General features: G+C 49.2%; 1 protein-coding gene across 3 annotated transcripts in view; it reads left to right on the top strand.

Annotated features, from left to right (window-relative positions):
* The first annotated feature begins 3,032 nt into the window (after positions 1-3,032).
* Positions 3,033-12,748, top strand: part of USH1C (USH1 protein network component harmonin) — a 58,561-nt gene continuing 48,845 nt past the window's right edge. For all 3 annotated transcript variants that reach the window (XM_024118918.2, XM_055091605.1, XM_024118919.2), the window contains exon 1: positions 3,033-3,137. In XM_024118918.2, the coding sequence (XP_023974686.1) occupies positions 3,102-3,137 (36 nt within the window). In that variant the 5' untranslated portion in view covers positions 3,033-3,101. The remainder of the gene's footprint in view (positions 3,138-12,748) is intronic.

Raw genomic sequence — 12,748 nt, 5'->3', positions numbered from 1 at the left:
CTCTGTATGTCCAGCACTAGCTCAGGCCCCAGCTTGGGGAATGTTGACTGAGTGACAGAAGTGCCTCACACTCCCATATTATTGCTCCCATGAAGGCCATACTTTGACAAAACAACTTTAATTTTGTGAACAAGATACCCTCTCTGTCCAGGGGGAATTTTAAAATGGTAGAAATGTAGGCCTGAGAGCCTTGGGAAACTTTGTATCATTCACTTGGCCAACTAAGTGCTAGAACACCAACTAGATGCCAGGCCTTATAGATGATGATGATGATGATAATGACGATAGGGTTGGCCCTCATAGGCCCCTGGGCAGGGGTATACATTTGGGAGGCACTCATTCATTCATTCATTCAACCAATTTGTTGAGCATCTACTCCTCGCCACATATTGTTCTGGGAATAAAGTGGTAAATAAAGCACACATAGCTATCCCTGTTGTGGTCCGTGCGCAGGTTGGAAGAAGAATTTCCAGACACGAAGTATTTTAGAAAACAGTGAGTTTATGGAGAACAAAGAGCAGAGTTAGTGAGGGGCGCTGCAAATACAGCAGGCCGACTTCCTGATAGACCAGGGAGAGGCAACCCCCTTTGTGGGCTAGTAGCCAACTTCTATAGCCTGAAGACAAAGAAAATTCCTGCTGGCAGGATGGCATTAGGTGATTGGTCAGGGTGCTACAAGGTTGCTACCTGGTGAATATTTTACCTAATATGGAGTGGGGGGGGGGTAAGGGGGTCTGTCCGGTTTAGATTAGGAGAGCCCATGTCAAGAGTTGCTATGGGGGCTCGGTTAATTCCGGAGTTTTTATCCTATGTCCTTGATGTAAGGTGTCCTTGATGTAGGGCTCCACAATCCCCCCACGGGGTATTTGAAGCCATACAGTTAGATGGGAAGATGAAGAGGAAAGAGCAAAGGATGGAGCCTTAAAGAACACTGGTTAAGGAATGGGTGAAGGCAGGGCTGGCTTAGAGGAAGCTTGAAAAAGAACATTCATGATGTAATAGGAAAGGACAAATCCGACTCCATATTGAAGCTGTTTCTTTTACTTTAACCTAGTCTATTGCTTTTGCTACAAGTTAAGAATGTTGCCAATTGCCTGAAATATACAGGAGAGCCCATTCTCAAGGCTCTGACCTTTAAAGGTGTAACACTTTCCCATTCATATAGAAATAAAAAGTTTCAGAACAGAGAATAACATTTGTCTTGTTGGACCTTTATAGGAACATTGTGACCCAGACCCACCTGGACAGATATACTAACAAAGAATTCCGGCACCAAGAAGTTTGCAACGTCACCCCTTCCCCTTTCAGTATAAAAGAAGCCTGAATTCTAAGTCGGGGAAGATGGTTCTTTGGGGCACTAGTCCTCCATGTTCTTGGTCTGCTGGCTTTAAAAATAAAGTTGCTGGGGAGGGGGAAGGGTAAGCTGGGACGAAGTGAGAAAGTGGCATGGACATATATACACTACCAAATGTAAAACAGATAGCTAGTGGAAGCAGCTGCATAGCCCAGAGAGATCAGCTCCGAGTTTTGTGTCCACCTAGAGGGGTGGGATAGGGAGGGTGGGAGGCAGGCGCAAGAGGGAGGGGATATGGGGATATATGTATGCATATAGCTGATTCACTTTGTTATACAGCAGGAACTAACACAACATTGTAAAGCAATTATACTCCGATAAAGATGTTAAAAAAATTAAAAATAAAAAATAAAGTTGCTGTTCCTTGCCCCAACAATCGTCTCACAATTTATTGGTCTGTTGTGCAGTGAGCAGTTCGAACTTGGACTCAGTAACAATGGGAGAGGAGAACCAGGACTCAGTTTTGTCCCTAAAACCAAGAGGGAAGCATTTAAAGAAGAGAGTCTGCAGGGGTCAGTGGTCATGTAAAAGAAGGATTGGAGTGCCAGTGGATGGCATTCCCCTCATAAAGGCATTTGCTGCTCTGCCTGGATTCTATATACAAAATAAACAGCCATATGACATAGTTATGAAATGCAGAAAATCAACAAAGTAAGTTGGAGAGGAATATATTTTGTGTGTCTTTCCTGGGCCTCTGAAAATCTCACAATTCTTTTATCTCTGACTTAACTAGTTAATATGAAGGGGAGAATATGGATATTTTAAGGTTCTTCTCCAGGAAGGATTTATATCTTAAACTAGGCAATAATTTAGCCCAAATAAAAATAGTCTGCTGACAAAACTTCAGCTATTGGTGGTAGGCTGCAAAGGAGGGGGTCTTTAGGTGCTTCTGAAGTTACAGTTGTTCACTGATTTGGGCTGCTGTCCACCTCCTGTCCCCTGTCCCTTGACATGGTGCAAACAGGGCAGGCCCTCACCCTGAGTTAAATCCAAGAACAAGCGCCATAATTAAAAGTGCCCACTCTTTCCATTCACGTCTGTTTTTATCACCCCTCTCCTGGCCCCCTCTTTCCTCTCAGTCTGTCCCAGGCTTGGTTCATCATTATCTTTGCAACCCAGCCCTAGACCTAGGAGTCAAAAGGTCAGCTGTAAATCAGGATGTCATCAGGCCCTTCTAAGCTTCTGTGTGTGTGTGTGTGTGTGTGTGTGTGTGTGTGTGTGTGTGTGTGTGTGTGTGTGTATTGGAGGGGAGCTAGGGAACGTGGGAGGGGAAGTCAGTTAAGGGCACTCCCACCCGCTGGTTCAGGCTCCTGTGGGCCACAATAAGACGCAGCGTCAAGGAATTCACAAAAAGAAGATGTCTTCCAAGAGGGAAAAACCCACGCAGGAATGCACACTGAAGGTGAGATGCCTGGCAAAGGGTGACAGACAGCTTCCTGAGATCCTTTCCCTCAACTGCGTGTGTTTGGGAGCCATTCCAAGAGCAGCGCCAGCCTCAGGTCCAACCACCGCTGCCACCATCACTGACACACACTCCAGCCCATTTGCTCCAGGGCGTCAGTGAGAGGCGACGCGATTCAGGACATGGGCCTCCCGCCTCCCCGCGGCCCCGCCCCGCCCGTCCAAGGCCCCGCCCCCCTCCCAGGCCCCGCCTGTCAGGGTCGCCGCCTCTGCCGGCTCGGGGCAACCAAGCACCCTGCACCCGAAGGAGCTAGTTGTGTAGCAAGCGGTTCGATCTGGCTCAGCCATGGACCGGAAGGTGGCCCGAGAATTCCGGCACAAGGTCAGAGCTGCTAAGGGCCCCTCAAGCGCCCCGGACCCCGGAGTCCGGGGCGGAGTGGGTGGGAAGTGGACACCCTCGGCACCACCCCTCGCTTTCCCAGAAGGGCCTGGGGCTTTGGGTGGGCTGGGACCCCGAGGGTCATTTGGTTGCCAGCAGGGATCCCCAGTAAAATGAGGGAGGTGCACTGGGACTCTAGGTATAGGAACCACTAAACTGATCTCCTTAAAGTGTCCTTTCTCTTTCTGAGCTCCAGGTTTGGGACTTCTCTGGGGTTAGAATTCCTTCCAGTCTTGGTCTGAGACAGGATATTTCTCTGAGATAGCCCATAGTGGGCAAACCCCCTCCCTCCCGGTGCTCCCAACTCTGGGCTGTTGGAACGTGTGGAGAGGGTTTGGGGTAGTGTCTGAGAGGTGAGGACTGGTAGAGAGGGGAAGTGGATGCTTCCTTCTGTCTTTTGACCTCAAAATTCCAGTTCGAAGCACTCCAGGCAGCCCCCTCCCCACTTAAGGGCATTTCTGGTGGCCTGAGAAGTAGCTGAGGACCTGGGGCTGGCCAGGGGGCAGTGCGAGGAAGGGAGGAGGCTCAGGCAGTCAGCCAGAGCCTTCGGGCTCTCCCCTGGTGTGTCCCAGTGAGGGGCCTCATTGGTGCCCCGGGATCCTCAGAGACCATCACGGAAAGCTACTGGATTTCACCCAGACTTTCCAGAACTGTTTCCAGAGCTGTGCAGGAGTCACTGAGGCCCTGAGGTCAAAGAGGACCATTTGAAGGGACCCAGTGGACCACTCCACCAGGCCCGAGGATGCCTCAGAGCCCAAGGATAAAGGCAGGGGTGTCTGGAGCTACCCACAGGCCCTGCCTGAGGGATGGGTGACAGTACCTTGAGGCCTGCCCAGAGGGGCAGTGTCTTTAGACCAAGCCAAACCCCTTCCCAGGCCTGAGGGGGCAGAGGTCAGGTAGGCAAGGTCAGGATGCTTAGTCCCCCTCTCGCCACACAGAGGCCCAAGGGAGCCCAAGGAGCCAGCCAGTGTGGAGGCCACAGGGGCTAAAAGCCAGGGGCTTGGGGCTAGGGGCCGACGGTCAGTTGTCCATTTAAGAAACATGTTTTGAGCACCCACTCTGTGCCAGACCCAGCCTGTGCCCTCAAATTGCTGGTCATGTGGGTGGGAGGCAGACCCTACACAAATAACTACCCAAGGTTTGGTGGGGGGACAGAGAGAGCACCTCATACTGGTGGCAGTCTTCTGAAAATGAGGCCTTGGGATCCCAGGGGTGAGAGATAACCGGAAGTTCAAGCAGGAGTTTGGGGGCTGGCAGATAGCAAGGGGAGTGTGAGACAGTGTTCACCAGCGCATCCTGTTGCAAAGGGACGTGAGGGGAGAAATTTCAGCCGCTGAGGCCGTTTGGTGAGTGTAGATTTCAGGTAACCCACGTTGAAAGAGCACAACTGCCCGTCCCCCACCCCAAGATGACTCAGGCTTGAATTTCAGTTTCCTGCCCCTGGGCTGAAAATAATGTCGGGTCCTCTTTTGTCTTCTCCTCATGGGGTACTTTTCTCCGCCTCTTTGAGAGAATTATATCTGGGGTCCCTGGTGTCTGACTCAGCCCCTGGGTTATTAGCCCCTATTCCTCTTCCACAGGCCCCATGGGCTCCAAAGGGCCTCAAGCCTCTGTGTTTCCACTGCCCTGCTCTTCCGCATCACAAAAGTCATTACCTATTAATGCCCCTGTGTGAGCAGGCAGGGCATGCTGGGCAAGGCCGGGGCTGGACTTTGTGCCCTGTTGCTTCGGAGGCAGCAGCAACCTTCCCCTCGCAGGGTGGAGGCAGCAGCAACCTTCCCCTCCCAGGGTGGAGATCATCTAGGAGGTGTGGAGAGAAGATGAAGCAGCAGAGGAGAGACCTTGCCTGTTTATTGCTTTCTAAGATGTCCCTTCCTTAGCGTTTCAGAGCAAATTTACCCCTTGGGAATGGTTTGTAACCTAAATAAATTCTTAGTCATTGGAGGTAACATTTTAAAGGTAGGGTGTTATCATGGAAAGTGCTGTGTGACCTGGAGCAAGTTATTAACCTCTCTGTGCCTCAGTTCTCCAATTTGTTAAATAGGGATAACAATAATATTTAACTAGTAAGTTTATTGTGAGTACTAGATGAGATCTACACATGTGTAGGAAGCTTAAATAGACCCTTTTACATTTACAAATGTCCACTGTTGTCTATTGTCTGGAGTTAGGTAGAACTGGGGTCAAATCTCAATCCTGTCACTCACTGCCAGTAAGACCTTGGGCAAGCGACTTAATCTCACTGAGCTTTAGTTTCCTTAGCTTTGCGATGAGGTTCATAGTGCTTACCCCACAGGACAGTTAGGATTAAATAGGAATTCAAATACTGGCTGCTCTGGTCATTTGGTAACCATTTGGTAAATGACCACACTGTCCCCAGCTGATACCTGCAGAGCATCCTGTTGGATGAGCCAACAGTCTCCAGGCCATTGAGCAGGGACTGTTGGGCTTGTGCAGTTTCCCCAAGGCCACCAGCAGACCAGCAGTACTTGCATGCCCTTCCCGGTCACAGCCTTGGATTCAGGATACCAAGGTGAGGGGAGGGGGCATCAGAGACTAAGACTTCTACCCCAGAGAACCAGCTTTTCAAAAGAAGGCTGCCCCTATGCTGACTGCATCTGCATGTTGCAGGAACTTGGTTACTCATTTGCTCAAAAAGTATTTATTGACTGTTCAGCAATCATGCATTTATGGGCATCTATACTGTACCCTGCCCAAAGCTAGGAATCTGGCAGAAGAGGTTGGGGGGATAAATAAGAAGGTCAGAAAGAGCCTCTACATTCTAGGGATTTGCTAATCATTCATTCAGTCCTTCATTCATGCATGCAATAAATATTGACTGAGCTACTAATATATGCTGGGCAGTACTCTAACCATTGAATAACAAAACAAAGTCTCTGTCCTCTTAGAGAGCACTTTCTAGTGGGGAAGACAGGCAGTTAACAAGCAAACCAAAGTATCATATATGAAAGTATCATATAATGCCAAGTAATAATGAATGCTATGAAAAAAATAAACTGGGGTGAGGGGATAAAGAGTGACGAGATAGTACTTTTATAGGATAGTCAGGAAGACCTCTCTGAAGAAGTGATATTTGAGCAAAGACATAAAAGACATGAGGGAAGGAGCCATGGGGATATATGTAGAAGAGCAGTCCAGGAAGAGGGGACAGCAAGTACAAAGGCCCTGAGGCAAGCATTTGCATGCCTTCTTTAGGAACAGCAAGTAGGATGGTGTTTCCGAGAAGAATTATGGAATGAAGAGTGGTAGGGGGTGGGTCAGAGGGGTGGTGGAGTCCTGATAGGCCATACTCAGGATTTTGGGTTTTGTTCTAAGTGAGAGAAGCCAGCTGGGGAGTGACATGACTGAATTACATTTGAAAAGAATTGCTCTGACTGCTGGTAGAGAACAGACTGAGAGGGCCAAGGGTAGAAAAGGGACCCTCACTTAGGAGGCTTCTGAAGTAGCCCGGGACGCAGGGAGGGGAGGGGGGGCGTTGGACCAGGTGGAGTGGCCAGACCGAGGATACATATTCAAGGTAGACCTGACAGGCTTTGCTGATGGGATTGGCTGTGGGTGTGGAGGAAAAAGGTATCAAGGGTGAGACTATGTGTTGGGAGGAGGAGCAGGTTGGTGGGGACAGAGCGGGAGGTGGTGGAAACCAAGAGCTCCATTCTGAATGTTTTATGTTTGAGATGCCTTTTAGATCTCCAAGTACAGAGATGACTAAGAATGCCCTCTTGCACTGTTGGTGGGAATGTAAATTGATACAGCCACTATGGAGAACGGTATGGAGGTTCCTTAAAAAACTAAAAATAGAACTACCATACGACCCTGCAGTCCCACTCCTGGACATATACCCTGAGAAAACCATAATTCAAAAAGAGTCATGTACCACAATGTTCATTGCAGCTCTATTTACAATAGCCAGGATATGGAAACAACCTAAGTGTCCATCGACAGATGAATGGATAAAGATGAGTGGCACATATATACAATGGAATATTACTCAGCCATAAAAAGAAACAAAATTGAGTTATTTGTAGTGAGGTGGATGGATCTAGAGTCTGTCATACAGAGTGAAGTAAGTCAGAAAGAGAAAAACAAATACCGTATGCTGGGCTTCCCTGGTGGCGCAGTGGTTGAGAATCCGCCTGCCGATGCAGGGGACACGGGTTCGTGCCCCGGTCCGGGAAGATCCCAGAGAGGCCACAACCGTGAGAGGCCCGCGTCGTACCGCAAAAAAAAAAAAAAAAAAAAAAAACAGTATGCTAACACATATATATGGAATCTAAAAAAAAAAAAAGATGGTTCTGAAGAACCTAGGGGCAGGACATGAATAAAGACGCAGACGTAGAGAAGGGACTTGAGGACATGGGGAGAGGGAAGGGTAAGCTTGGCTGAAGTGAGAGAGTGGCACAGACATATATACACTACCAAATGTAAAGTAGATAGCTAGTGGGAAGCAGCCGCATAGCACAGGGAGATCAGGTCGGTGCTTTGTGACCACCTAGAGGGCTGGGATAGGAAGGGTGGGAGGGAGACGCAAGAGGGAGGAGATATGGGGATATATGTATATGTATAGCTGATTCACTTTGTTATACAGCAGAAACTAAAACACCATTGTAAAGCAATTATACTCCAATAAAGATGTTTAAAATATATATATATATATATAATATATATTCAAAAAAAAAGAAGGCCAGTAGCTGTAGGAGTGTGAAAATCAGGGGAGAGGTCTGTGCTAGGATAAGCCTCAGTGAATCCTCGGGGAATAGATGGTATTTAAACCGCAGAGACTGATGAGGTCACGTAGGGACACAGTGCAGGTGGAAAGAAGACCCAGAGCAGAGCCCGGAGCACCCCAATCTGTAGAGGAGAGGAAGAGGAGAAGAAACAGCACGGAGGTCAGGGGAACCAGCAGAAGGGAGGGAGTGATCGGCTGTGCCCAGCACTGGGTCAAATGCTGCCAACTAGGTAGCATGACACGAGTCTCTTGAAAAGATGAAGGACAATAAATCGTGGGTCAGATAAATCCAGTACCATCTGGGATGCACAATGTGAAGGCCTGGGCAGAAGTAGAGCTAGATCCATTCATCCCAGCAACATTTATGGAGGGTCCACTCTCTGCCAGCTGCTGAGAACATGGAATTTGTATTCATTTATTCTTACTTAGTTTAATTAACAAACACTTAGAACTTGCTACTTTCCAGGCACTGTTCTAAGTATTTAACAACCATTAACTCAATGAATAATTTAAAAAAAAATTTTTAATCTCTCATAGAATGATGAAGTCCTATGAGATACTTTTATCCCCATTTTACAGATGAGGAAACTGAAGCACAGAGACGTGCAAACTCAGATGGGGAAGGGACTTGCGGCCTCACTCCCCACCTTCCCCTAGGCCTGTGTCGGGACCAGATACAGATTAGTGAGAGACAGGCAGGTGAAGAAAGAAAGTCCGACACAGCTTGGCGTGTCCCGTGGCAGAGGTGGGGACAAAGTGCCATCCCGAGCACAGAGAATGACAGGACAGGCTCTGTGGGGGAGCCTGAGGAAAGGCTTGACCAAGGAGAGCTGGTATTTGAGGAGACTTGCAGGTGGAGGAAAAGCTCCAGAGAAGTACTGCTGGTACCACCAGTACTAATAGCTAAGGTTTCACACCAGCCAGGGTCGCAGCAGGAAGCGGGCGGCTCATCCAAATGGGAAACTGACGAGTTTTATGAAGGGACTGCCTAAGGGGAAGGGCAGGGACGGCTGAGCTGCCCAGGCACGGTACACAGCCTGGGGGGAGCAGCAGCTCGAGCCCAGGGGCTCCTGAAGGGGCAACGGAAGGGGGTTCCAGAACAAGGGAGAGCGGCTGCAAGAGAGACGCCCAGTCAGACGCTGCAGCCTCAGCTGGGGGCACCTGCCTCGTAGTGGTCCAGCATGGAGGGAGCCGGAGAATCAGAACCCCACTCCCTTTCTCCCAAGGCCCTCTCACCACCCCCTGGCTGAACACAGCAGGGAGCAGAGGGCAGGGGGCCCATGCAAAGCTTCCTGGCACATAAAACCGGGTGGAGGAGGCTGGGTTGTGGGTCTGGAAGCAAAAAGGAAGAGATCCAGCACACATTTTAGAGCCCTTGAAATTTTGGAGCCCTGGGCACTGTCCTAAGTACTTTATATACATTCATTCATTTAATCCCCACCACAGCCCCAGGAGGGCAAATGTCACCCAGCGGAACAACATGCATTATTTAACTTGCTTCTTGCTCTCTTTCTCCATCTTTGGCTGGGTGCATGCATGGAGTTGAATTTGCATAAGCTGAAGGTTGTGTGCTTCCGCTGTGCGACTGTTCTGAAAGGCCAGTCCATATGCAGGAAGGCAGGGAGATGAGGCTGGAGAGAGCTCAAGGCCAAAGCCAGAATTTGCCTCCACTGCCCCAGACACGGGGCCTGAACCTTATGAGGGGGGAGATGCACCTCCCCTCGACACCGTGCAGGCCAATAACACTGAGCCAGCTGAGCATCTGTCAGAGAATGCCCATGCTGGATGGAGGGGACCAGACACAGGGTGGGTGGGAATGGGGGTTGATGTGATAAAGAGACCCCCACACAGTTTTTTGTAGATGGTGGCCTCCTTAGGACTTCTGTGCCCATCATCAAGGGGGATCCAAGAAAAGGAAAAGCTTTCTAAATCTAGGACATGGTCTTGCACACAGTAGGTGCTCAGTAAATGTGTATTGGACAAATGCAAGCAAGAAAGTTCTATCTGGTAAGTGGATATCATGTGGGAGTTAGAAAACAAGCAGGGGTTTTGGAGCCAGCAGGCATCTCATCTCTCCCACTTCTCTGAGCCTCGATTTCCTCATCTGTCTAATGGGGATAATAATATCCATCCCCTTAGAGGGTTGTTGGGAGGTTAAAGATAATGCACGTAAAGTTCTTCAGACATGGTGGCCAGTCTGTGAGCAGAGTCTGTACTGAATGAGGGAGCCGGGCAAGAAGGGCCTCGGGCTGGGAGGCCCGTGAGGAGGCTCTGGGCTGGGCACGGTCAGGAAAGACTCTAGAAGAGGGGGCTTGGACTCCCCTTAAATGGAGGCAGGGGTCAGGTGGGAGGAGGGAGGGCAATCCCTCTTGCTTGGGTCTGGGACCTACTCCTTGTGAGCGGTGGGAACTGAGCTGAGAGGAGACAGATCCAGGAGGCTGTGTACTAAGGAGCCATGGGAAGGTGACTCAGCTGGGCGGAGAGGAAGGAAGGAAGGCTCTAGTCTAAGGCAAAAGGAGTTCATTCGTCATTCAGCAGACACACTGGGCACTGTGCACTGTGTGCACGGCACGGTGCTGTTGAAGACCTACTTTGTGCCAGGTGGGTTACAGGTACCTGAGCTCAAGCTTTCAGGAGAATGGTACAAAGGGCCCAAGGGCAGAGTTCCCTGAAGCTGAGCCTTGGACTGGTGCTGGGCAGACGCTCCTGGGGAGTTTGTTTGAACCCAGATTCCAGGAGGAGGGAATACCATATACATTTTTTAAATATTTAAAAAGTGAAATTTGAATTACAGTGGTGAGGTTACTGCATGTTTGGGCTTCTAGAGAAAGTTCCATGCTTCTCAGTTGTCTTTGTGGGTTCCTTTTAAAGCCCAGAGACTGAGGTGTGACTGTGTGTTTTCACTCGGGTGTGGTCAGAGAACAAAGCAGTGCTGTTATCCCTGAGTCTCTCTGGAGACATTCCCGGGTGGAGAATGGTCAGGGTCACCAGAGTACCACCATTTTGATTTATCACTTACATTTGTACTTAAAGAGCATTCTACATAAACCAGATATGTTTTCCCAGACATAATGGTATGTGGATAATTTTTTAAATGGACGAGTTGAATTCCTAGGGGTCGATGAAACATCCTGAGTGAGGGTGGGAAGGTTCCAATATGTTGGGGGAAGGGTCTGTTCAGCTGCAGCCTGAGTCCCACTTGGGGAATGATGGAGATTCCCCAAGGAGATGACCCTGGAGGAGCAGGTAAGGGCAGAACTGAGGGCCAGGATTGGAGTGACCTAAGCGGTGAGAGTGGATGGACATCAGGCTAAAGAGCTGAACTTTGCGGGCTGCCTCAGAAGGAGACTGGTAGGATGTGGTTTCTCAGTGGGGCCTCTGGATGCAGTGGTCAGCATTGGAGGGCTGCCCACAAGGACCAGGAACCTGGGACCCCCGGGAATAGGCTCTTTCCACAAAGAGCATCTCCAGGCGTTCTATGCTTGGCCCAGGAGGGCAGAAAAGCAGAACCCTAGACTCTAACATTGGAAATTGCCTTTGTCTTCCATTCCCACGCTCCACCCAGTGCCTAAATGCTGTCTACCGAGGACAGTGCCTCACTTCTTACATTTAATGATGCAGCAGGAGGCATTTCTGCAAGGAGGGGTGGGAGAGAGCTTCAGTCTTAAGGCCTCAGTCAATAAGAGATTTCCCTCTCCTCTGCTTTGTCTTTTGTCACCAGCCATGGCTGGAATTGAGCTAGAAGCCCTTTGGTTGGGCTCTCCTCACTGCAGTCAGAGCAGATGGGATTTTTATGCTTCCCTAGAGAACAGAACATCTGCGGTTCCAAGAGTCATCCAAAAGAGGTTGTGTTTTCTTTCTTGTTATGAACCAAACCCAAAGGGTTTTCTTAATAGTACAGAGGAGAGTGGTGGGAATTAGAGATAAGGGGGATCCTCTTGAGAGCAAAGCATTTGAAATTTTGGCCTAAAGAGGCCCTGGAGATTTTTCCTCTGGAAGGCCTGACTCACCCACGCACTGGTGTCAGCAGGAAGAGCATAGGCTTTGGAATCAGATAGACCAAGGTTCAAATCTTAGCTCTGTCTCTTATTAGCTGCGGGACCTTGAGTGAGATGGCTTAACCTCTCTGATCTTCAGTTTCCTCATCTGCAAAATGGTGTGAGAACATCGGCCTTGTAGGGCTGGTGAGATAAACAAATGGAATAAAGCCCAGAAAAGCTCCTGGTGCCATCCCATGATGCAAATATTATTTCCCTTCCCCTTCTGTTCCTATGATTCCCTTCCTCCCATCTGATTGTGGATGTACCAGGAGGCAGGGGGATGGACAAATCCATTTGATGCTTATTTATTGACCACTTACTATGCGTTAGTCACAAGAGATTTGGAACAAACAGACCTCATCTTTCCCTCATGGGGTTTTCTGTCTGATGAAGGAAACAGACCAATTCACAAAAAAGCAAGCCTTTAATTACAAATTGTGACTGTTACAGTGAAGGAATTGAAGCATCTCTGGGGTGTGGGAGTGCGTTCTGTTTAGGTAGGTGAGCAGGGAGACCTCCCTGGGGAGGAGGCCAGCCATGCAGGGAAGAGGGGAAGCAGTCCAGGCAGAGAGAACAGCACATGCGATGGCCCTGAGGCTAGAGCGAGTGTGGCCCGTGGAAAGCACTGAAAGGAGGCCCATGCAGCCAGTCAGGAGCTGAAGTTGGGCTTTGATAAGTTAAGGTAAAGAATTTGGATTTGAATTTTGTTTTGAGTACAATGAGAAGCTATTAAGTACTCAAGTGATATGATCCAATTTATTTAAATA

The sequence above is a fragment of the Physeter macrocephalus genome, chromosome 16, assembly GCF_002837175.3.
Source record: "Physeter macrocephalus isolate SW-GA chromosome 16, ASM283717v5, whole genome shotgun sequence".
Lineage (NCBI taxonomy): Eukaryota > Metazoa > Chordata > Mammalia > Artiodactyla > Physeteridae > Physeter > Physeter macrocephalus.
Note: the sequence above shows the minus strand (reverse complement) of the source record. Positions and strands in the feature narration are given on the sequence as shown.